At 42.1% G+C, this 27,864-nt stretch overlaps 1 protein-coding gene across 1 annotated transcript; it reads right to left on the bottom strand.

Annotated features, from left to right (window-relative positions):
• Window positions 1-3,015: 3,015 nt before the first annotated feature.
• LOC124274900 (cell surface hyaluronidase-like) lies at window positions 3,016-26,062 on the bottom strand (the record flags this gene model as incomplete). Its single annotated transcript, XM_046710269.1, has 24 exons — window positions 3,016-3,140; window positions 8,572-8,674; window positions 9,068-9,127; window positions 9,624-9,786; window positions 10,373-10,588; window positions 11,667-11,916; window positions 13,274-13,490; window positions 14,457-14,640; window positions 15,561-15,695; window positions 16,065-16,100; window positions 16,498-16,561; window positions 17,373-17,499; window positions 18,160-18,287; window positions 18,546-18,616; window positions 18,833-18,891; window positions 19,307-19,438; window positions 20,449-20,588; window positions 20,769-20,841; window positions 21,623-21,795; window positions 22,626-22,766; window positions 23,203-23,427; window positions 24,241-24,403; window positions 25,012-25,187; window positions 25,843-26,062. Coding segments are annotated over 24 exons (3,381 nt in total), but the record flags the coding sequence as incomplete, so codon positions are not given.
• Between the last annotated feature and the right edge of the window lie 1,802 nt (window positions 26,063-27,864).

Here is a 27,864-nt window from a genome sequence, read left to right as displayed (position 1 = left end):
AATGTAAGATACGATTAATACCAATCAGTGTTCTAATTTTAACAATACTTTCTAAAGATTGTAACATGTTATGTCTTTGTATAGTATACAATGGGCATTCAAGGACTGACTGACTGACTGAGTTTGGTTTTACGCCGCTTTTAGCAATATTACAGCAACATCACGGCGGGGGACACCAGAAATAGGCTTAACACATTGTGCCCATGTGGGGATTCGAACCCGGGTCTTCGGCGTGACGAGCCAACGCTTTAACCATTAGGCTACCCCGCCGCCCCTGCATTCAAGGAAGTAATGAAAAACATTCTCACATCCATGTCCACATTGACATGATGTGTCATATTTTAAATATATTCTAAATAAGTCATAATTAAGTACACTCGTCATATATATATATATATATATATCTTAATATTGTGTGCAAAACATATAACAACTTCTTTATTCCATATAAATAATATTTAGGTTCACATTTGTCTTTATTTGATTTATATGATACAACAGTGTCGCAATTTCTAATAGCCAAGCTGATGTTTTCAACATGATGATGCCGACTCCCGTTAGACTAGAAGGTTAAACCGAAATGTTTATGAAAATAAACTGTTTTTATATTGCAGCAATAAAAAAATCAAATCTTTTCGTCGATCTTTCGAAACAAATAATATAGCTTCAGTTTGTTCCTGTGGTTTTTGTGGACTATTCCATTATGATGTGTAGGTAACAGGTAGTAGATAATCTGTTGTTGTTTTGCGAACTGGCTGTCTGCGTAATGGGAGGACACCATCCATATAGCTGGAATATTGTGCGGCGTAAAACTAAACTCACTCACCCTTAACGAGTGGCTAACGCCACCATCAAGAGGAACTTATTTAAACGATTAATGATTAGAACCATGAATTGTACGCGTGCTTTTTTTAGATCAGCTACTTTTTGCTGACACTCCTTTCACTCATGATGTTGAGTTAGATATCAGAAACATCTATAGAAACTGCCGATCAATGTTCAACAAAAACTGACTATGTGGGTCGTATTACTTACATAAAAAAATATTGATCGTGCCCTGTAGATGCCTTGATTATGTGTGTATGTTTGCTATCAGTGAATGAGTTTAGTTTTACGCCGCTTTTAGGAACATTATGTTAACACAAGAAATGGGTTTCACATTTTGTATCCATGTGGGGAATCGAACCCGGGGTTGAGCGAACGTTTTAACCACAAGGCTACCCCATCGCCCCTGTTTGCTATTTGGATTTCAACAAATGGTAAACTCCTGCCTCTGGTTTTTCAGCTGCCATGTTGTGATAGAACTGATTCACACGGCTGCATCTCGACGTGTCAGCTGTGTGTGGTAATCAAGGTACGTGACGTGCATCACTCGGGTAAGAATTCTATCCTTGTGTAATTCACTCACCAATCTACCCTAGATGGAATTTATTGATGTAGCATTATGAGTGTACACGCTGTGTTTTCTACCATGAAATGCTTATATGAACGTATAATGTGTTAAATATATGACATATCACGTATGTGTCAATTGGTCCATTTCTCGGACGTTAGCATACGTTAAATAGACGTGATGATATTCAGGGCGTGCAGGAAAGCACAAGCGTCTGGAGAGAGGTCAGGAATTGAAATAAAGTAATCCCGCCCTTTAACAGAATATTAAATTTGTAACATACCCTTTCTTATTGTGGTGGCTGATATTGTTTCTTGGAAAGTGCCATTGAAGTCCTGAAGATCAAAGAAGCCGCTGATCTCAAACCAAAGCGTTCTACGCACGTGCCACACGAGAATTATGTTGTAGCTATTGAACTGTTCAACACGTGTTATCGACGAGGGGTCGCCCAGGTGTTCATGCCCACGGTTAATCCGTGCAGATGGCGGTAAATTGAGTGATCCAAGACGCCACAATAAGGCGGTAGTTCCCACAACCTGTGACCAAACTGTTGACTATTTATTGCAAAACTTCAGACACAAGCTACGCACTGGCTACACTATAAATCTGTTGGAGTGGTAACTGTTCAAAGTCAGTGTTTCTAGGTCACATGTTTTACATTCCTTAACTACACTCCAAGATATACATGTAAATACAACTTTTAAGTACACTAACCGATATTAAGTGTTAAGACATTCCCTAATCACTGGACTTGATATCAATGTGACCAAGGCACGCGGCGAACATGTTTGACAGGCTCTGTTTGTTATAGGGCGGGTGGGTAGCCTCGTGGGTAGCCTCGGGGTTGAGTTGTCTGGTCACCTCCACAACCTCCATCACTACAGGAGATTTATCCGTTCGGATGCAATTACAAAACTGATATTTCTAGTTAGGTCAACGATTATTGTTGGAAAATATCCAACCTTTGTCGCAAGTGGTTGAGTGTTGAGGTTGCGAGGCATATAGAAGTTGGTATTCTAGTAAAGATAAATGGATGTCAACTTTTTATTGTATACACAAGTTTTTGAATGTTACTTGCCCCTATCACCTGACGAAGGGCAAGGAATAGCCTCAGAAACGCTGTGTATACAAGATGGAGAAGTTGACATCCATAATATTTCGTCTTTACTTGTTTGAGTGTTGTATGAAAATGATTGCGACACCCGGTGTCCAAATCAATGTTGAGAGACTAGTTCATTGTGTAGATACGCTCCCATGCTGACTCTAACGTAGTCATCTCAAACGTCATGCATGAAGTACATATATGAAGTCCATTCATTCAAATCAGGGGCTGTTTTGTAGCCTAATTGTCCAAGCGTTCGCTCGTCAAGCCGAAAGTCCACGTTCTAGCCCCACACGGGTACAATGTGTGAAGTCAGTGGCTCGTTTCCTGCCGTGAAAAGGCGGTGTAAAACCTCGCTCACTCAAATAGGTAATGACGAAATCTACATGTGCGATTACTATAAACTTTATTCGTATATCTGTCCGGAACATCAGGCTAAGCTTTATAACACAATCAAGCCAGTGTGTACGACACGCCTTCAGTGAGTATACACGTTGGATGAGGGGCGTCTCCCAGGTGTTCATCCCAGCAACACTGTGGAGGGACAAAGTCTGGTGTTACACATCCTGTGTTCCACGTGTGGACGCTGACAGTCTGTTGAACCGTGCTTGTTGTCGCAGGCTCTGTGTCTCACCTGGGAGCCTCCTGCAACACACGATTAGAACATGATTAGAACATGATTAGATTCAAAGGTTGTGTTTAAAACAGGCGAGCAAATACTAGGGTTAAACCATGACCAATATGCAATCCACCCAGCATATACTGGGATTAAACCATGACCAATATGCAATCCATCCAGCAAATACTGGGGTTAAACCATGACCAATATGCAATCCATCCAGCAAATACTGGGGTTAAACCATGACCAATATGCAATCCATCCAGCAGATACTGGGATTAAACCATGACCAATATGCAATCCATCCAGCATATACTGGGGTTAAACCATGACCAATATGCAATCCATCCAGCAGATACTGGGGTTAAACCATGACCAATATGCAATCCATCCAGCATATGCTTGGGTTAAACCATGACCAATATGCAATCCATCCAGCAGATACTGAGATTAAACCATGACCAATATGCAATCCATCCAGCAGATACTGAGATTAAACCATGACCAATATGCAATCCATCCAGCAGATACTGGGGTTAAACCATGACCAATATGCAATCCATTCAGCATATGCTGGGGTTAAACCATGACCAATATGCAATCCATCAAGCAGATACTGGGGTTAAACCATGACCAATATGCAATCCACCCAGCATATACTGGGGTTAAACCATGACCAATATGCAATCCATCCAGCATATGCTTGGGTTAAACCATGACCAATATGCAATCCATCCAGCAGATACTGAGATTAAACCATGACCAATATGCAATCCATCCAGCAGATACTGAGATTAAACCATGACCAATATGCAATCCATCCAGCAGATACTGGGGTTAAACCATGACCAATATGCAATCCATTCAGCATATGCTAAGTTAAACCATGACCAATATGCAATCCATCAAGCAGATACTGGGGTTAAACCATGACCAATATGCAATCCACCCAGCATATACTGGGGTTAAACCATGACCAATATGCAATCCATCCAGCAAATACTGGGGTTAAACCATGACCAATATACAATCCATTCAGCAAATACTGGGGTTAAACCATGACCAATATGCAATCCATCCAGCAAATACTGGGGTTAAACCATGACCAATATACAATCCATCCAGCAAATACTGGGGTTAAACTATGACCAATATGCAATCCATCCAGCAGATACTGGGGTTAAACCATGACCAATATGCAATCCACCCAGCTTATACTGGGGTTAAACCATGACCAATATGCAATCCATCCAGCAGATACTGGGGTTAAACCATGACCAATATACAATCCATTCAGCAAATACTGGTGTTAAACCATGACCAATATCCAATCCATCCAGCAAATACTCGGGTTAAACCATGACCAATATGCAATCCATCCAGCAAATACTGGGGTTAAACCAGGACCAATATGCAATCCATCCAGCAGATACTGAGGTTAAACCATGACCAATATGCAATCCATCCAGCAAATATTGGGGTTAAACCATGACCAATATGCGATCCATCCAGCAGATACTGAGGTTAAACCATGACCAATATGCAATCCATCCAGCAAATACTGGGGTTAAACCAGGACCAATATGCAATCCATCCAGCAAATACTGGGGTTAAACCATGACCAATATGCAATCCATCCAGCAGATACTGAGGTTAAACCATGACCAATATGCAATCCATCCAGCAAATACTGGGGTTAAACCAGGACCAATATGCAATCCATCCAGCAAATACTGGGGTTAAACCATGACCAATATGCAATCCATCCAGCAGATACTGGGGTTAAACCATGACCAATATGCAATCCATCCAGCAAATACTGGGGTTAAACCAGGACCAATATGCAATCCATCCAGCAGATACTGAGGTTAAACCATGACCAATATGCAATCCATCCAGCAAAATACTGGGGTTAAACCATGACCAATATGCAATCCATCCAGCAAATATTGGGGTTAAACCATGACCAATATGCAATCCATCCAGCAGATGCTGAGGTTAAACCATGACCAATATGCAATCCATCCAGCAAATACTGGGGTTAAACCATGACCAATATACAATCCATCCAGCAAATACTGGGGTTAAACTATGACCAATATGCAATCCATCCAGCAGATACTGGGGTTAAACCATGACCAATATGCAATCCACCCAGCATATACTGGGGTTAAACCATGACCAATATGCAATCCATCCAGCAAATACTGGGGTTAAACCATGACCAATATGCAATCCATCCAGCAGATACTGGTGTCAAACCATGACCAATATACAATCCATTCAGCAAATACTGGTGTTAAACCATGACCAATATGCAATCCATCCAGCAAATACTGGGGTTAAACCATGACCAATATGCAATCCATCCAGCAAATACTGGGGTTAAACCATGACCAATATGCAATCCATCCAGCAGATACTGGGGTTAAACCATGACCAATATGCAATCCATCCAGCAAATACTGAGGTTAAACCATGACCAATATGCAATCCATCCAGCAGATACTGGGGTTAAACCATGACCAATATGCAATCCATCCAGCAAATACTGGGGTTAAACCATGACCAATATGCGATCCATCCAGCAGATACTGAGGTTAAACCATGACCAATATGCAATCCATCCAGCAAATACTGGGGTTAAACCAGGACCAATATGCAATCCATCCAGCAAATACTGGGGTTAAACCATGACCAATATGCAATCCATCCAGCAGATACTGAGGTTAAACCATGACCAATATGCAATCCATCCAGCAAATACTGGGGTTAAACCAGGACCAATATGCAATCCATCCAGCAAATACTGGGGTTAAACCATGACCAATATGCAATCCATCCAGCAAATACTGGGGTTAAACCATGACCAATATGCAATCCATCCAGCAAATACTGGGGTTAAACCAGGACCAATATGCAATCCATCCAGCAGATACTGAGGTTAAACCATGACCAATATGCAATCCATCCAGCAAATACTGGTGTTAAACCATGACCAATATGCAATCCATCCAGCAAATATTGGGGTTAAACCATGACCAATATGCAATCCATCCAGCAGATGCTGAGGTTAAACCATGACCAATATGCAATCCATCCAGCAAATACTGGGGTTAAACCATGACCAATATGCAATCCATCCAGCAGATACTGGGGTTAAACCATGACCAATATGCAATCCTTCCAGCACATACTGGGGTTAAACCATGACCAATATAAATCCATTCAGCAAATACTGGTGTTAAACCATGACCAATATGCAATCCATCCAGCAAATACTGGGGTTAAACCATGACCAATATGCAATCCATCCAGCAAATACTGGGGTTAAACCATTACCAATATGCAATCCATCCAGCAGATACTGGGGTTAAACCATGACCAATATGCAATCCATCCAGCAAATACTGGGGTTAAACCATGACCAATATGCAATCCATCCAGCATATACTGAGGTTAAACCATGACCAATATGCAATCCATCCAGCAGATACTGGGGTTAAACCATGACCAATATGCGATCCATCCAGCAGATACTGAGGTTAAACCATGACCAATATGCAATCCATCCAGCAAATACTGGGGTTAAACCAGGACCAATATGCAATCCATCCAGCAAATACTGGGGTAAAACCATGACCAATATGCAATCCATCCAGCAGATACTGAGGTTAAACCATGACCAATATGCAATCCATCCAGCAAATACTGGGGTTAAACCAGGACCAATATGCAATCCATCCAGCAAATACTGGGTTAAACCATGACCAATATGCAATCCATCCAGCAGATACTGGGCTAAACCATGACCAATATGCAATCCATCCAGCAAATACTGGGTTAAACCATGACCAATATGCAATCCATCCAGCAGATACTGAGGTTAAACCATGACCAATATGCAATCCATCCAGCAAATACTGGGTTAAACCATGACCAATATGCAATCCATCCAGCAAATATTGGGCTAAACCATGACCAATATGCAATCCATCCAGCAGATGCTGAGGTTAAACCATGACCAATATGCAATCCATCCAGCAAATACTGGGGTTAAACCAGGACCAATATGCAATCCATCCAGCAGATACTGGGGTTAAACCATGACCAATATGCAATCCTTCCAGCACAGACTGGGGTTAAACCATGACCAATACGCAATCCATCCAGCAGATACTGGGGTTAAACCATGACCAATATGCAATCCATCCAGCATATACTGGGATTAAACCATGACCAATATACAATCCATCCAGCAGATACTGAGGTTAAACCATGACCAATATGCAATCCATCCAGCAGATACTGAGGTTAAACCATGACCAATATGCAATCCATCCAGCAAATACTGTGGTTAAACCATGACCAATATGCAATCCATCCAGCAAATACTGGGGTTAAACCATGACCAATATGCAATCCATCCAGCAGATGCTGAGGTTAAACCATGACCAACATGCAATCCATCCAGCAAATACTGAGGTTAAACCATGACCAATATGCAATCCATCCAGCAAATACTGGGGTTAAACCATGACCAATATGCAATCCATCCAGCAGATACTTAGACCCTCACACACATCCCCAACAATTCATTGTACAGTAAATTGGAAGTAAATCTATAATGGTTAATATGAACTTGGTTCATTTTAAAACGACTTGGGTTTTACGCCGATTTTAGCAATATTCCAGTAATATCACGGCGAGGGACACCAGAAATGGGCTTCATGTACCCATGTGGGGAATCGAACCCGGGTCTTCGGCGTGACGAGGGAACGCTTTAACCACTGGAGGTGAGGTAAGGTGAGATAAGGTTTGGTGAAATGTGGTCTAATCTTGCGTTCAACATTATGCACCTATATTGCTTCGTGCATTTACATGTGTGGTAACCTGCTTGTACTCGTGCAAGTGTTTGGTAATCTGCTTGTACTGGTTTAGACATGTGCTGATTTCATAGAGCTAGCCATCTGAGATTCCTTGCTACACTTTAACATTGACATCCTACACAGACACTTTTTCTAACAGACCAGTCAATATTTTGTATCCCCAGTACCGAGTCACTGCAGGGTAACGACAAGTACCGTATTTTCACGTCTTTTGGTATAACGTTGGCAGGGTTTCGGACCACCGACCATCCGGTCTCCAACCAGACGCTCTTTCCACTACACCACGGAAGCTGTCTGCTTCTACATGCAATACCCGTATACGTGGTATCCATATGGTGGATCGAACCCAGGCATTAAGAGCGACCACCCTTACCATTGGCTTATCGCATCGTCAAGTTCCTTAAGGAAACATTTTAAAACAAAATAACCCATTATCCTTTAGTGGACTAACTGTCTTCCGTAAGAATTATTTGTACCGTGATACTATAGTAATCATATACATAAGGCATTAGTAGTGAGGCAAAGAAGTATTACAATGTTATATTATATATATATATATATGACTTACCCCCGCAAGTGTTGGAGCAGTGGGACCAGCCTGACCACTGACCATAGTGACCGTTGACTGGGGTCCTGGTCAGGAACGGACGTGTATGTCCTGCACCCCAGTCCTGGATACATAAACGAAGTAGTGGACGTACATTAATTACCGTCATCCACGACGTGTGAGCTATTACTGTGATGTCGATGGCCACAAAGTGTGGTGCAAGAGTTGTAGGTTTATAAATCTTTCACTTTCACTTCCAGTCTGAGACCTCAAACACACGCTGACAACTAATTTATCTAATTAAGATTCGATCTTAATCTGATGATGCCTGCACAGAATATCGCCTAAGATGTAGCTTAGCGAACACTGGTCATCCAGTTTACATGAAGTTTGCGTACGGGTTTGATAGATAGGGTCAGCAAACTATGATACAATTCTGAAACGGATCCTACCAGACTAGCTACCCCTATAGTAAATCCCCATGTCATTATTGTGTATATATTATAGGCAGTGTTACCCTTGGTGGCTGACTAGCCGTGGCCGGCAGGGTGTTCTGGTGGAGGGCGTGAACTCCAGTCTGTGAAAAATGAATAGTAATTGTAGGACATTGACGACCTATAACGGGCCGGTTACCCAAAGCGATCAGCACGACGACTGAGGTAGGTTTTCGTTAAAGTATGAAATTTACGATTACCCCAGGTTTGAGGTCGCGTAGTGGTATGGGACCCAGGTCATTTGCTCAGTGTTGAGACTCGTTACACAAAGATGTGACATTACAGCTCCCATAATGCAACACATACTTACGACAATCGTAGTGCTAATCTCGCTTTGTGAAAGAGGACGCTGACTGTACATATAAGGGTATTATCATCTTATTCAGTTACACAGCACACATACAATTTTATTGTTCAGGTCACTGGTATAAAGATGCGCCTATGTTCATATTTTATTTGTGTTCTTATTATTGATTTCGTATTACTTGTACATAAAATACCAAAAAGAATGCTACTTGATTTAAGCGCTTGAATTTACATATTTCAGAACGCTGATTTCTAGGTATTACGATGGCGTACAACAGGTGCCCGTCTGTACGGTCCATATGCTCTGGAGGAACAGTCGCCGTCGTGGAGGTTGCCGGAGAGGACCTGGATGCGTACGTAGGGGCAGCCGTCGGGACAAGCGTCAGTCTCGTTGTTGTACCTCTCATGGTTGTTGAACATCTTGAAGAACATCAATCTGTGGGACATACAATACAACGCTATGTTGATTATCGGTTTCTTATGATGGTTGGACAATGTCAGTATCTAGTAGTTTGTTGGACAGGGAGGCCGGGGTCTCGAGTCTGGGACGGGCCTTTGTGAAGACACATTGGCGCCACGCCCCCTGATGCAACCGCAGTGAAATGTGAGGAACTACGGTTCTCATCCTACATTGAACTGGTCCCGTACAACAAGCATGGTCATCTGCTCTTCTCTGGTATGTCTTAACAAGCATGTATGTCCACCAAGCTAATATATTCCAGCTATTACATGTTTCTGCTTGAATCACAACGTTTCTCAATTTGGACATTATTATCCGTTATTTATCGGTATCCAAATCAGATGAAATTGCTTTTGGTTCTGTTTAAGTTTACCGATTTTCAGGAAGGCAACTGTGTAAGAATCTATACCGAAACATCGTATCACAATACATGTATATCAAAGAAAATGTTGTCCCTAAAGTATCTGCCATTGTCATTCTGGTAGAAAGTAAAAGCTCGCCATTCTTTCACCGTTTTCGGTATGGTATTTCTGTAGACAGCGCAGTCAGCACTATGACACACGACAGTGGTGTCTCGACGCGGGTCTTACCCAGTATGTTTATCCCAGAAGTAGCCTGTGCCCGACTTGTCCTTCTCTCGAGGTCGGCTACACTGGTCAGTTCCGTCCAGTGTTGGTTCTCCCATTTCGACTGGCTATCACGATACACTGGCTTGAACTGCCAGATGTGGAACTTGCCATCCCTTGGTAGACACACGCCAAACCTGAGCCATCGACCTCTGGAAACAATGTAGTAGAGGCAACTACAGATATAAATACGTTCGAAATATCCCATGTTGTCGAAACACAGTTAAGTTTATTGCTTTCAAATGTGTAGTGAGTTTAGTCCATGGCCGCAATATTCCAGCAATATGGCAGCGGTCTGTAAATAATCTGTCTGGACCAGACAATCCTGTGATCAACAGCATGAGCATCGATCTACGCCACTAGGAACCGATGACATGTGTCAACCAAGTCAGCAAGCCTGACCACCCGATCCCGTTAGTCGCCTCTTACGACAAGCATGGGTTACTGTAGACCAATTCTAATCCGGATCTTCAGGGGTCCAGTACAAACGCTTTCAAGGCTATATGACCCATATCATAAACACGCGTAATACACAGTAATGTCACGTTGCACATCAAGGGGATGTATCATGTTTTTCATTCTGATTGGAAATGCAATATTCATAAAATGTGAAAGATGTAATAAGTCCTGCGGTTTTCGACAATTAATTGTAGCGGTCATATTATTGATTTCGTTGTTACAATGAGTACGTCCGTTGGCATGCAAAGGACATACAGTTAGGGCTAGATAATGCAGAATTATGCTCAATGATAAACTTTTGATGTGTCACATGGCAATATTCCAGCAATATCACGGCGGGGGACACGAGAAAAGGGTTTCACAAATAGTACCCATGTGCGGAATCGAACCCGGATCTTCAGCGTGATGAGCGAACGCTTCACACCACTCTTCCGTTAATATATTAAGATAGAGTTGAGCAAATGATTGAGTGGGGGCTAGATGAAGGGGTTCAACCCTTTTTTAATGCACTCTTGTATCGAACGAGTTTGGTAGCGAGCTGACAAGCTTAGAAACATAACATTATGTGCTTCTGGGATTTCAACCTATGATTACAGATTCAGTCTCGCCTAAGGGACCCAACCTGGCACAACGATTTACCCGACTTGCGGACGCGCCCAGTCATGGCGAACTTAAAACTAAGATAATCAGAATATCATTTTTCATCGTCTCTCTTCCTTTTGGATTTTAGAATTATAAGCACAATATAGTCAATAATGTCCGTTTGCCTACTTATCAATCCCTTCCCCGACAATATGAAACTCGTGGGGCACGATGCCGCTCCAGTGTAGAGTGTAGCTGTAATGTCCCCCCAGCGTCACCGGGAACGCCGCCGAGTGCGCCCACGTCTCCGTCATCTTAGCAGCGGGGTCGTCGTCTCTGATCATGAAGGGGTGTGTCTTGCCATGGTCCCCAGTACTCCCGAGTCGTATCGACAACTGCACGGAGATAGCAGTTAAAGTGTTATTTCTGTTGCACAACACTGTTATAATGGTTTCTTAAATGCTCAAGTGCACAGAGCAATATTCCAGCTATGTGAAGGCTATCCTCAATAGCGTCCCTCGTTTCGCTATATTCAAGAACCCAAAGTTGTTAAAGCGTTCCTCCACGATTTTTCTCAGGTGCATCAAAACTGATTTCGGACGTCCACCCACTCAACCTAACACCGGTTTTGTGTTGCATGTTTGTTATTTAACGCCGCACACAGCAATATTCCAGCTATATGGTGGCGTTCTGAAAATAATCGAATCTGGACCAGACAATCCAGTGAACAATATTACGCGCACCGATCTACGCAATACGGATACGATGCCATGTCATCAACATTGTCACCGAGGCTGACCATCCGATCCATAAACTTCATGAATTGAAGCCAACAATTTGTTATACCCACTTGTATTGTCAGTCAAGACGTGATGAGGTAATTTTACGACGATGTCGTATTGGACACAGTCAGTTTACTCATGACTATCTGCTCAAAACGGATGGGGATGGACCTCCTATGTGTGTCTCTTGCGATGAAGTGTTCACCAGCAAGCATACATGTATACTGCCTGACTGTGTGGACTTTTCGACTGCAAGGGATCCACATTATGATGCGAGAATGAAAGATCAATTTCCCCGCGTAAGGGGTCATCTCATTGTTAGCTACCTGAGGGAAGTTGACCTGTACCATAAATTGTGACTATGTAATGTGAATGACGGATTGCTAGTTGTATATGTATATGAATTAAGACTTGATCTCGTCACAATATGGCTGGAATAATGCCGATGTGACGTAAAAGCCAACCCAACTTAATTAATTCCGGCCTCACTTACGACAAGCTCAGGCTACTGATGACATGTATTCTCCCTATGGGCGTATGCCTCAGTGATTGACATGACTTTATTAATACTGGCTGACAAATATATCATACCGTAGGTATTACAAGTCGACTATTAACATCATCATGTCACCTCGCATTACACGCCAACATAGATAATGATGATATAGAACAAACTTTATGGATAACAACTTCCTTTTTATTCGTGAGTGCGACGTTTCGATACAGATTCTTGTACCGTTGTCAAGCATAATGGGACATGAAGAAGGGGGAAGTGTATATATACTGGATGTAACAATGTAACAAAGAAACACTTCCCCCTTCTTCATGTCCCATTATGCTTGACAACGGTACAAGAATCTGTATCGAAACGTCGCACTCACGAATAAAAAGAAGTTGTTATCCATAAAGTTTGTTCTATATTGTACTTCCCAACTTCTAAAATGCCACTCAAAGAAGTAGATAATGATGGTTTGTCTACACCAATACTGTACCCACATAAGGGGTATCACTTACAGAGCCGAACTCCTGGGGGGCATATCTGCATATTCCAGTTGTCCCGCCGGTAGCATCTAGCGTTGTGGTAGTACGACCCTGGCTTCACCACAGTTGCCCCCCGGTACCCAGTTAGGGAACCGTCGGTGTCCCTGATGGTGGCAGTCTTGTCGCCGTCGTCGTTGCCAAACCCGTGGATGGTCTCATTACCGTCATACACTCGGTTACCCGTTGTGGGCTACATACAAGGAGCGAAAATTATCATTACACGTGATTGATGATTGCTGTTGATTGGCTAATGGTCGTATACAAGTTTGCAAAGTTTTTCTCTTGTTTGCAAATAAAGGCGTTTATTCCGAAGTCAGAATAGATTGACCTTATGCTAGCCTTTCGGTAGGCTCGTATATTTTATATATTTTATACAATATATATGCTACGGCAACTGCGACAGGAAGGTGTATTACATCATGTCATTTTACAATACATTGACGGATCGCTAGCTCTCCTAAGGAGGTGACAGCACATGGAGCCGTAAAAACAATGTAAACAAACTACAACTACGCACATTGACATTTTTTTTTCACAATGTTGATATTTTCTCAATGAAAGTTAACCATTCTATGATACATGTTTATCAAAAGGTGTACACTGATCCAAAATAAACCATGCGGCATATTTATTAGACGGTGTCAAATGTAACAAATCGTGACATGCCGGTTGCTTTGTCACACGTAGTATGCTGGCTGTATGGAACTCTGGGTAGGAGAGTGGTTTGTCACGTCAAAACGTTAGAGTATTCATTATGGCGTCATCTGTTTTCCTGTCGTGATTGACAATGTTCACACCATAAGTTACCAGGAACCAACTGACGGACACAGAGTATGGAGAACCTTCATTTGGAACTGAGCGCCGAAATGCACACATAAGCGATATCTACTCGATGTGTATAATGTACACTGCATCAGACATAACTTCAGACATTGGACCTTGGATTGTACAACAGTTAGTTTTGAAACAGCATCGAACACGTGGGTTCTGCGTAACGATCGAACTCACTAAACATGTAGCTATCACACCACCCCTTATTTGTGTATAAGGTATGTTTGGATACATCTCATTCATGGCCTTGGCAAAGCCTCTGATTCCAAGCATTATGGTGTTTCAATTATATTTTGATTTTATGTTTGTAAAAGTTGTATTTTACCCCGTCCACAAAGTTAAACTTGACATTGGTAGCCATGTTGGATGGAGATGAACTGTATTCGTTGTTTCGAAGGAAGCCGATCGCCCCCGCGGTGTAGTTGACGTTGCTGATGAAGTTACTGAACCACACGTTCTTTATATATACAGGACCGTCGTAGAAGAGGAAGCCGTTTAGAGGCTGGTGCCTGTGAACCAGAACAGGTAGTTATTTATCACAGGCTGACTTGTGTATCTTGTGTCATGTCAAGTGATGTACTGTTCAGAGACAACCCCGTCCACCTACTCACGCACTCACTCAACCGCGCCTCTGACATTCGAACATATGCATTAATACAATCATAACATTAAAATTTGATCAATGAAATTCAGCACAAAACAACAGTTTAATCAACTCAGTCTTTTACTGCCCAGTGAAGTTCCAACTACACATGCTTGTCTTAGCAGCTGACTAACGGGATCTGGCACATTGGATTCAAGCATTACATCGTTTCTCAACTGATCGATACTCATGATGTCAGTCAGTGGATTATCTGGTCCAGACTCGACTAGTGTCAGACCGCTATCATTTACCCGACGTATTGCTGCATGCGGCGTTAAACAACGTTTCAAAACGAACGTGCTTGTTCCAACATTTGGTAACCGATGTTTGTCTCTCAACTGACAGTGTTCACAATCTCAGGGAGAGAAGATCTTTCACTTCGAGTTGATTCCTTTTTATCATTGTGAAAATCGGAAATCTCTCGACGCAGGTACCGTTTTTTCACTCACAAACACCATTTACTTACTCACAGCGCACCAATTTCACTTACACTATTTTATTTCTGTTTGAGAAAGTAGTTAGAAATGCATCATATTAATGAATGTGCTTTGAAGAACATAATTAGCTGATTATGACTTCAAGCTTTATATGTATCTAGTGCTGCTTGCATGAAATTCTGTTAAAACTGGGGTTCTAAATATTCCAAGGTTGTCATAAAAGGTAACTGATCGCATTTCATCTTGCTCATGTTTCACTGGTAGTATAGGTTCGACATTATGTTGCTGGAATAGTTGTGAATGGGGGGCCGATCTAACCATGCCAGACTGAAAGACACCAGCAACTTACGGGTCATACGGAAGTGGAATACTTCGCGGCATGTCGGTGTATTTGTCGTTGCCAAGGGAGATCCGTGAAGGTTCGCCAAGATTCCGGGATTCGCCGATTACGATGGAGTTGGTCAGCGATTGATCAGCCGCTGCCCTGTATTGAAGAAGAGTCCAGTAAGTCCAAAAGTCATTTGCACAAAACCGTCATATTGTTCGTTGGTATGTCAATCACTTTTGTCAGAAGCATGAACGGCTGTGAGTGCCTTGTCATTAATATGGTGACCGACCACACATTTCCAGTTCGTATAGACATATAATGCCGACCATTAACCAATCTCATAAACATAACTGTTAATATGTAATGAACAAATGTAGTTAACGTTAGTCAATACTATCTCTTAAAGGCTTGTTTTCAATATGTATACGCATAGACGACATTGTGATTACATTATATCTCCTCTATTATGACTGAAGAGAGCTTCAAGTTGCTTATGACCGTGTTTCGGAACGAAATTCAACATACCTAGCCATGGTCAAGCTCCGTCCACTGTCCGCAAACCTGTTGATAAAATAAACACAAAAAACATCAAGCCATTACTCATGAGGCTTAATCCTAAGACAGTCGGACAGTTTCAGTGAGAACTGCGCCACAATAGAGACTATGATGATCAAGTTTGTTGTTCCTGTTTAGCATGATAAGTGACATGTTGATATTCACAACTGATGTTGACTCATACATTATATTGATTTCATGAGGTATATATTGAATATGAATAAAAGCATATTGTAATGACGTATTCTTTGACTAGACCATTACTGTTTACTGTCGACATACAGCTCAAAGAGGTGTGTGTGTGTGTGAGTGAGTGTGTGTGTGTGTGTGTGAGTGTGAGTGTGTGAGTGAGTGTGTGAGTGAGTGTGTGACGTGATCACTGTGTATTCCGGGTGCTACTTACGATGAATGATCCATCCGTATCAGACCACCCCTGATCCAGGCGTTCTGATACTGGTTCTTGTAAGCTGTTGAAACATGTACAGAGATCCATTATAATCCAACATAATAACAGCAGCTACAAAAACAGGCTATCATACAAAACTCTGCTGAAAGCTGAGTCAATATACAATACCGACAATATGTAAGTATCTATATACGTGTATACATATGGATCGCTATCAACTTGCGATGATATCAGGTGATCGTGAAGAAATACAGAACGACGTTCTATTGGCGACGTCATAAATCTTAAGTGAGCAGGATACTCAACCATGGTCAAGATATTTACGTCACTCTTCTTTTAACAGGAATGTCTCATCAGTATTAAAAGGGCTTTGTCGGTATTACTAAATTTATTATATTTATTGTTGTTGTTGTTAGTAGTAGTAGTAGTAGTAGTGGTGGTAGTAGTAGTAGTGGTAGTAGTAGCAGTGGTAGTAGTAGTGGTAGTAGTAGTAGTGGTAGTAGTAGTAGTAGTAGTGGTGGTAGTAGTGGTAGTAGAAGTGGTGGTAGTAGTAGTAGTAGTGGTGGTAGTAGTGGTAGTAGTAGTAGTGGTGGTGGTAGTAGAGCCGTTAAACGTTGTTACTATATAAAAATGTCATTTAAGACTCTGCATGACATCAATACTAGTTCAAAGGTTTAGTACATAGTAAGAAAGTGGAAGGTTTATACAACACCAATCAGCTGATTACTCTGTGATAATATCCTGCTTGACGCCCCGTATATGTTTGTTTAAAGGAAAACCTTGTGGCATGCGTTCCGATTATTTGTCAAGTAATTTTAGTTTAAATAAAGAAGCATGTATGTTTACTGTTTGAGGTAGAATAATTAACTTACCCGTCAGTCTGTAGAGAACAACCTCTTTGAAAGGAGATGTTGTATTTAGAGGGTCCTCTCTTGCATCGTAGTGATTGTTGTCCCCGACTGACTCGTCCGGCTCGACGATGCCATCCATGAACATCCCCTGGGAACAGAGAAACAACACCATCAGCAGCAGCCACAGCTCCATGTTGGGGGCAACGTGGCCCAGTCGTCTAGGACGACGCATTTTCACTGAGCAGATCTGTCTGCCTTGGGCACACCAGAACCCTATGATTGTAGGTTCGAACCCTGGTTCCCCTCGGTATTGTTTCTGCGTTTGTCAGGGACAATACCCATGCTAGTGGGTGTCACCGTAGTGGTCTTTATCTCTAACAGGTGATGTGATGTGAAATTGGGTTTAACGTCGTGCTTGAGAATATTTCGCTCATATGACGACGTGCATGCGTGTGTATGTTGGGCTGCTTGTACTAGCCCAGACTGAAGCTGGTTTTATAGTGCTAGCACACTGAAATACCATGCCGCAGTGAAGCATGAATACCCCACTCAGACACATTATACTGAGTCCGAGCCGACCAGTCCTTGTTGTACCCATTAATACCAAGCGCCAGACAGGGACCAACAAGTACCATATTTTAACGTCTAACATGTAAATCACTTCGAGCTCTCTACCAGCAGACAGGAGCCGTGAAATAACTCACTCGCTTCCATCTAGATTTACAGTACTGGATGTTGATACGGATAACAGGTCCTCATGTCCTTTTTGTGCTTGTGATTAATCATGTTCGCATCTCTAGCGACCTACCTGGATGTTGGAGTGGGCAACGTTGTTGTTGAACTCCAGCAGGGCGGTGTGTTTCGCTTCATTCTTCTGAAAGAATCCCAGACCGAAGGAAGGACCCATTGGCTCGTCGGGATACACGTACCATATACCTACACCCTAAAACAAAAAACACACGTCGTAATAAAAAACTAATAAAAACTCAAAATTTACAACGTTTAAAGTCTCGCCATATTCTATGTGTCATGTGAATAGGTTATAGATAAGGGCGGCTGTAACAAAACGACGTATATAATTGATGCGCTTTCACAAACACATACGCACACGCATACGCACACGCCCACAACGTGAGATGTGTGTCTGCACGTGTAATTACGAGGTGATGACAACAGATACAGAAAGCTGCGTACCCTCGCCACCGGCGGCGACGTTGTTTCTAAGGTACACTGACGGTGACGTCATCCAGAACGTGGCAGGCTTGCTGTGGAGGGACGTATAATAATATACTGACGTGCATAAAAAGGTACACAACTCGTGTTTTGGGACTATTCCCACTAAAACCATGAATATTTTGCTAGCAATGTTGTAATCGGGTACAATATCTGTGGAGTTTTGGAAACACTCATACAATGTTTGTGACAAGGCAGAATCAAAACACTTTTTAAATATTAATGCTGTTTTCAAGAAAATAATTTACCAAACAATCACGTGTGTACTTTCTTTTTCAACGTCAGTTGATATGCCACTGAAAGGATGCTGAAGAGCACGACAGATTAACCACAGTCACATGAAAAATGATTTATGTTCTTTTGAGCAGTACTTATCATTTAAACCAATCATTATACTACTTCATTCAATTGCAACATTGATATACAATTAGTTTCCTTTCTTGATTTTGTGTGAACTGGTGTGGCGGTGTAGCCCAGTCTGGGTTTCATTTTCATGTGTGTACACTGTGTGTAGCCGTAGCATGTCCCTTGGTGTGATATTGCCATCAAAACGGCTTGAAAGCGTACTCATTCTTTACCAGCGGGCGTATACCCTTGTTATACATGCAATGAAGGAACGTATTAGCACATGTTGGCCTCTAGTCCAATAGATAAGCGTTATAATATGCCATGTTAACCAGTAAATAATATAGATGTATGTTTATATCTTGACAGTGACGTACCCATCCGAGGGTAGAATACTGCCCTTTTCTGGTTCCTACTCCAAGGTTACCGTCGAAGACGTTCCTCTTCTCCCCGCCGTCTTCCAGGAAGTAACAGTGACCAAGGTGGTCATATCCAACATTGTCTTGGACCTTTCAGAAGATACACGTCAAAAGATATTTCTCTGTACATCTTAAGTGCTTCAGAAGATCCAAAATACTTCCGCCCGCATCATCAGCAAGACTTCTAAACGTTCCCATATAACACCAGTGTTGAAAGGACTGCATTGGCTACCAGTTAGGGCCAGAATTGACTTTAAGATCCTCTGTCTGACATACAAGTGCCTCCATGGTTTGGCTCCCTCCTACTTGTCTGAACTCCTACATCCGTATGTCCCCGCACGCAACTTACGCTCAAACACACAAAACCGACTGGTCATCCCATCCTACAAACTGAAATCCTTCGGACACCGATCATTCTCTTACTCCGCGCCTGTGCTTTGGAACTCTCTCCCATGTGCCCTTAAAAGCTCTGCCACAATTGACATTTTTAAGTCCAGACTTAAAACCCACCTTTTCTCAGTATATTATGTATAACTTCATCTGTAAATATTCCAGTGTAAATATTCTGTAGCGCTTTGAGCATGCCTTAGGGGTGTGGAAGGGGCGCATTATAAATATGCATTTATTATTATTATTATTATTATTATTATTAAGTGTGTGCTATTACAGGAACCGGAAGTAAATATGAATAACAAATATCAGGCGACTAACAGGGGTTACCTGTTTGGATTGGATTGCATCGTTACTAAATTGCGTATATTGTCAGGTCCAGACTTGTATATTTACAGACCACCATCATATTGCCGAGTGCGGCGTTAACAAAAATACAACAACTACTGTCACATTACGTGATTTAATTTCGTTTCGTTTAGTTCACGGTAATACTTTTTAGTCAACTGAGAGTTGTCTCCCTTGGTAAACAGTGCGCCAAGACATGGCGAATGTAACTTAATCTTGAAGATTAAACTTTTAAGTTTAATGGACATTCACGTCATCTTTTCGACCAAGGACCAAGCATAACAACTACAACCCATCTACCCCTTTTTACTACTGATACGACTACGACTACTGCTAATGAGGTTGTAGGCTGAAGCACTTACTGTAGCACCATGAGTGCCGTGGACGGTGACACAGCGGCTGTAGGTGTGGTGTACAGAGCAATGTCGCACCCAGGCTGGGTTGCTATAGTTACCAACGCTGTCGACATCGTGAGTCATATGAAAGTGGATTGGATAGAAACCTGAGAAACAAAGATGTAACGCTAATTTAACGTTACAATAGATAGTAATGAAATCATCACAGACTCATATCTAGAGATGTGTCTTTCGTGAATTGCCAGAAAAAGAATTTCCATAGAATCTGAGTATCTGGTTTTGAGAGTGCGACATATATTCTGTGTAAAAACTATAATGATCGTTACCTTTTTCGGACTGTTGTCCCATGTGAGTCAGCTCAACCCCTTGTATGTGGACGTCCTTGAAACCCTTCACAAACTACAACACAAGGTTTGTTTTAAAATTAGTTTCTTTTGTGTGGAAATCTTTACATCCTGATAACTTCAGATTTTGACAGATTGTGTTTTTACCGCAGTATCTGTTTTTGCCGCACTATCTGCAACATGAGGACAACGGTACAATTATTACATTTTGATATATTCATATTCACAGCCTTGTGATGATGACAGTAGCATCCAGATTACCTACCCACAGGAGAGAAGCTAGCAGTGATGACTGCATTACGTTTTATCAAGAAGGATTTCGGTTTTGCAACGAGAACAAATTGCGAAGCGGAGAGGTCCAGAAATTGGATCAAGGTAGCTGGAATAACAGCTGGATGTTTGACATCATTAGAAGATTGGCTGATAACTGTGACCCCGCAGGCTTTGGATTAGAACTCCCAGCTGGTGGGTGTGCTCGGGTGGGGTTGATTTGCACTTTATGGTTACAGTGACATCGGAAACTATTCTGAAAACTGTGAGATTCCACAACGTGTAACTACCTGTGAAGGTCCGGGTTAGAATTGATCATCAGTAACCTATGCTTGTCGTAAGAGGCGACTAACGGGATTGGGTGGTCAGGCTCGTTGACTTGGTTGACACATGCCATCGTATCCCAATTAAGTAGATCGATGCTCATGCTGTTGATCACAGGATTGCCTGGTCCAGACTCGATTATTTACAGACCGCCGCCATATAGGTGGAATATTGCTGTGTGCGGCGTAAAACTAAACTCACTCACTCAATCATAACTTGTAACAACGTTTGTCCTGAGTTACCTTGACATGGCCACCATACGTGTCATAGTTATATATATTACAGTTGCGGTTGCTAGGTGGGCACGTGTTCTCCATGCGACCTTCAACCCGGATGTTGCGGGTGAGCAGCGCCACCTCGGCTCTCTGGTCCACACCGTCCACCATCTCCCCCCAATGTGTGAAGCGCGGCTCCACTGGAACAGACAACAAGGTGGATGTTCAGGGTAAAGGTGCTGTGAAAAATACAGAAACGCTTGGAGCCTTTCACAGAAGGATGGATACTAGACTAGTCCGGTGAATTTGGGGACAAAATGGACGTGAATTCAACATTTCATACACGTACCTCTAAATATCCTATCATTCTTGGGTATTTGAAAAAACCCAACCATGTTAATCTTCTGTGATTTCTCAGTAAAGACATAAAAAACGCGTCGAACCACAATAGTATATATTATCAGTGGAAGTTTAAGGATTAGATAGGCACCCATGATATAAAGGTATGACATTTGTAACATAAGGCGTGTACTGGATGTCACCAGCTGACCGTTCTTGTATATCCACAGACCGAATGTACTAGGACATTAAGGCTGTGGCGCCCTGCACACCCCGCCTGTAATGTGTGTAACACATGCACCCTGTTATTCATTAGTCATTCATTCAAACAGTTATGTGTTACGAAACATGTCCATAATAAGGTAAGTCACTGTAAGAATGCGTATGTTTCCGCTTTTAACAGTATTTCACTGATCAAGGTGTGTCAGCCTGAGGTGAGAGGAAAGCCCGGAGTGGTATAGGTCTCTCAAGCTTACACACACTGGTATGGTGCTGACAAGACTATGTGAGCACTTTTGTAACAAAGGCAATGTCTCTAATTAATAAACTGACAGTTATTAATTTGACTTGTGAAATCAATGATTCCTGAAAACGTTTTGACAATAACGGGCTAACGGAAAGTACCAAAGAGAAGAGTTTGGCCCGATGATGACTTGTATGGGTTCTTAAAGACGCAAACGGCCTATCAGACCTTGGTTCTCTGACGGGTGATGCTTGAGGGACTTACAGTCTATCTGGACTTGATTATGGTGACACTTGGCACACTTGATGACAGTTCCTTCCTCTGTCTGGGTCCATTGGTAGTCCGTGGATGTTACTATGACTCTGTCACCTGTGTGTGGTCAAAATTAAATACTGCTTTACGAAAACATTCACTGCGACATACTCAAATCACATGACCTAATCACACTGGCCAATTGGATAGAGCGTCTGTCGGAGGGCGGAAAGTCTGTGGATCGACCCGAGGCGTCATACCAAAACACATTAAAACATTGTACTTGTCGTTACCCTGTCTACTGCTAGGCGTTAAAGGGACAATGGGATTAAAGTATATTTCGTCAGAGTAAGGTATCCATATCGGTATGGGTTTGACATGATGCTTACAAATGAAGAGTTATAATCAGTGTGGGTTTAACATGACAACCACGATATGGGGATTCGGTTACGTTACCAAGGGACATAACTCTGCACAGCACATTATTTCTCGTCATCGTACTCATAATCAAAGACATGTTAAAGGAGGGTGTAGCTGAAACAATTTTGCTTACCTGGTTGCCATGTCGACACATCGTCTATAACATTGAGGATGGGGTATGCAGCCTGAGTTGACACGACCCTAAAGTCGACAGAGTTCAAGTAGGAGTGTTTGTTGTCTATGTAGCTGCTGACAGAGAACCTCAAACGTCTGTCCCACAGAGTCAGACTGACCTTGGCAGTCTGAGATCGCAGTTTGTAGTTGACACCAATCTTCTGGTCTAACGTGTCCGGCTTTCCTAATTTTCAAACACGGAATTAATTACACGTACGTGCATGTTAGACGTAGTAAGATTGTAGCAGACCTGATTATTAACGTGAAAAAAGCAATAATTTTTTCTTTGGAATGGCCTCATTAGAAATATTGTATGATCTTCCTTATTACATGGCATAACAAAATGAATGTGTATATTCTTGTTTTCGGATATTTTTTATGATCCTAAACTTATTTGAAATGGAAATTTGAGCCTAAAAAAGAAATGTAGTATATCTAAATCAAGAAGCTAAGAATTATAAGCTAAAGCTTGCACATGGGAGAATTCATATAACTCTTGTGATGAAACGGAAAGATCTCACGCTTAAATGTATAATCTATATGTCATCAAAAGTAACGATCTGTATGAAAAAAAAGAAAAAAAAGACTCTTTTGCAAAACTCTTTTACTTAACATTTAATGTAATACCTTTAATCCGTAGTGTGATGACATTACCTTTCTGAATGATGAGAGCGTATGCGTCGCCTTTCTGGGACAGATCTAATTAGCCCATTTCCGGTCACGTGTCCATCAGTAAGTGCCTCCACAGCCTCGTATACAGGTGTCAGATTGACCCGTGGCTCGAACAGGTTCGTCTTGACACTCAGTTGGACAATGTTCCCATCCTTTGCATCTGGAAACGTTTGAGGAAATGAAAATCCGGTAAATATGTGAATGTAACTATAAGCAATAGGCGATGCTAATCACTTTCCATAATGGACATATGGTACCTGTTTACAGGCAATTATTTACCATTCAAAAGCAGCTATGTGTGATGTTTGTACTATGTTACTCTTACTATTGATGAACTGTGCCAGAGACGCTGGATCTCTCGGGGAGTAGTAACTGTTGTACTCTCCCAGAATGAAGCTTGCAAAGTCCATCACGTGACCATTTCTTCCATCCATGACGTAAGCGTGGATGCCCTTCTTCCAACTCCCATCAGAACTGTGGTTGCTTGTCTGTCGAGAAGTAGGTATTTCAAACATATAGCGAGTGAGATTCTGTGGCGAGACAGTATGTTATCGCCGAGAGAATCCCAAAAGCGAGATAAGCTTTTATCTACGAGTGAGATTCAAGATCAAGGCAAGCTTTATTGAGAAGTCCGATTCAAGGTTGAAAAAGCACGTGTAGACGATTCCTATTTATGATCGAGATAAACGTGTATCAAGTAATCAGCTTCAAGGGTGAAATTGTATCTGATCACAAAAGTCATTTTCAAGCTGAGGATAAAGGGTAAAATTAAACATTTGTGACGTCCTGGAGACCGATGACGTCACAGTGATGCGAACGCCGCACAGTACTCCCTCTCTGCAGAGACCATAAGGCACAAGGTAGGGGGGGGAACCAGGTTACCAATTTGGATCTTGAAAGGCACCATTGAGCACTGTCAAGTCAAACGTGAAAGGAATTCAAGGGGATTCCCCGTCGGTGTCATCACGGTCCTTCCTATTTGGTCCCAGTTTGGTGGGTCGCTGACACTAACTGGCATCTGGTGATAACGCGGGAAGATGACAATGGACAATAGCTAGGGTGTCGTTTCCCTTTAACAGTTAACTGGAATACTAGCCTTGTGTTCGTAGTGCAGTCCATTGGCGCTGGTCAGTTTGGGCAGAGTTCTGGTCAGTTTAGTCCAGGACAGCTTCTCTCTGCCATGAAGTTCCAAGGTGCCACCCGGAGCCACCCCGATGAACTTCTCCCCGAACAGGTGAGGTCCCATGACGTATCTGTACTTGCCACGGATGCCTGTTGTGTGTGTGAAACGTGTAACTCAGTGATTGCGTAACTATGTAGGTGATGTCACATAACGACACGATGTGAACGTGATGGCATCATGGCAACCATTTAACATACATACATACATACAGTACATACAGTACATACAGTACATACATACATACAGACATACATACATACATACATACATACATTGACATTGGTTTACATACCGGATACATACATACATACATACATACATACATACATACATACATACATACAAACAAATACTTCTATAGCGCCACGCTGGAGCCAAAGGTTAACTTTGATAAAAAGATGAGTCTTTCACTGGCTTTTGAAAGATGCAAGTTCAGTCAGTGATCAAAGTTCTTGTGGTTGTTTGACATGTTCACTATTCCCTGATACTATTGGTGATTTGATTGATGTAAGTCGAGTCCTAACTGTGTACATAGACGCGCATGAAGTCAATCACTGACTGATTATCCAGTTTGAATAGAGTGTTCAGCCTTAGGCTACACACTAAAGTGAGTGAGTGAGTGGGTCGGTTGGTGAGTGAGTGAGTGCACAGGGCTTTTGTAACTTTTAGTAAGTACTATATTTCAACGAAATCAAATCTGGGAGTCGGCATAACGTTTTAATCATATCAGTGTAGTCTGGATACCTGTAAGGGTGATGTTGGCTTTCCTGTGAAACTTGCAGTCATCACTGCCGATGTCAAAACGCCCCTTGATCAAAATGTACTGGGTGGTCAGGTTGTAATCTCCATCCGGGCTCCACACTAGACGTCCGTTTGTTTCTATGGTGACGCTGTGTAGTTCCGGTGGGGATTCGTCCAGCAGGATGGCATCATTGATGAAAACTCGGGATTGTGCACCAGGTTTCTGTCAATGTGAAAAGGAATTTATCGACTGGTATGTCGTCGTTTATACATTCAAATGTGGATGTATAAATCTCATTTTACAAGAATTTTGCTGAAAATAACATGTCAAATTCACCACATTGTAAAAAAGGTGTATCTGTGGAGGTACATGCAAAACATGTACCCGTCATTTAGCAAACATCAAGTTTCAGTAAACTTGGTAACTTTAAAAACCAATTGATTTCGTTGTTGATAAGCAGCTTGCAACTGCTCAAAGATGGCAAGTTATTGGTATGCGGAATGCTGGCATGGCCTAAAGGGGTATTGCATGTAATGTTTGTTGTCATCCATCCACCTTCAGTCGATTTCCCAGGTGAGGTGAGGTAAAACTGGGTTTTACGTCGTGCTTGAGAATATTTCGCTCATATGACGACGTGCATGCGTGTGTATGTGTATGTGCGGCTGCTTGTACTAGCCCAGACTTAAGCTGGTTTTATAGTGCTAGCCCACTGAGATACCATGCCGCAGTGAAGCATGAATACCCCACTCAGACACATTATACTGACTCCGAGCCGACCAGTCCTTGTTGTACCCAAATGCCGAGCGCCAGGCAGGGACCAACAAGTAGCATATTTTAACGTCTTTTGGTATGACGCGGTCGGGGATCGAACCCACGACCTTCCGTTCTCCGGGCGGACGCTCTTACCACTACACCACGGTCTCGATTTACCAGAAACATTGGCACACCAATGAAAGGTCGTCAGGGTTCATGTCGCCCTCAAGTGAGAATCCCAAGACAGAATCACAAGACAGAATCACAAGACAGAACCACAAGGCTTCATCGGTTCATGTAAAGTGGCTTCAACGTCGTCGTTTGTTGAACAGAACGATCCGAAATCGCCTATAATCGACCCTCAGACGTCCGTTGAAATCCCCAGATACGTTGCACGACTTTGGCGAATGTTTAGGACATTAAGTCGCAGAATACTCCGGAAAGAACTTCCTATAGAAACTCGTGATGTATTGAGACAAGAATGGAAAGAATGGAACGCAACACTCAACAATCACATTCGTCAGATACAGCCATTGAGATGGGAGGGACATGTATGTTATTGCAGTTGGCGGAGTTTACACCATATAGTGACGTAGTGTTCGATCATTGATACTCAATTGTTGCCATATTGCTTATCTGAATAACTTACGATCTCGTCCTTTTAGAATTGCTATGTAATCTTTATTTGATGCTTAATAAATCCCAACAGTAAGTTAGATTGCGGTTCATAATACGTTTCTTAGCTATGGTTAATGGTAACATCTTGATATGGGCTGTGAATAAACGGTTGTGTGATATATGGTATAACGTAAACAGCATCAAAAAGGAACTGGCTTCACTACGATTTAATACAGATACTTTATCCGACAGGGAGGAAGCCAAAGACATGTGATTAACCTGCATCTGTGACTTACGGTCATGAAACGAGGAACTACCAAAACCCCAAACACAATATTTTAGGAAAGGGCGTTTCAGCGCTACTCAATCTAAAAGACTAAAGGACCAATCAGAATCAGTTCGTCTTTTTGTTCGGCTGGTAATACTATCATCATGCAGGCCATACCCATGTTTACGAATTGGTTTATGTTTGAAAAAACAAATGTCTAACAAGCAAAAGAAAGCTCGCAAAATTCGTTTTTTTCTCTGAAAAGGATAATTATCATGTTACCTCCAATTTCCTGTTTCCCCTTATCTGGAAATTTGATTGGTCGGTACAATATATATACAAGTCAAAGGCAGGTAAGTTGAGATCTTGAGGAATGGATCCAGGA

This window comes from Haliotis rubra, unplaced genomic scaffold (genome assembly GCF_003918875.1).
Source record: "Haliotis rubra isolate DU_JTF1 unplaced genomic scaffold, ASM391887v1 Scf1955, whole genome shotgun sequence".
NCBI lineage: Eukaryota > Metazoa > Mollusca > Gastropoda > Lepetellida > Haliotidae > Haliotis > Haliotis rubra.
Note: the sequence above shows the minus strand (reverse complement) of the source record. Positions and strands in the feature narration are given on the sequence as shown.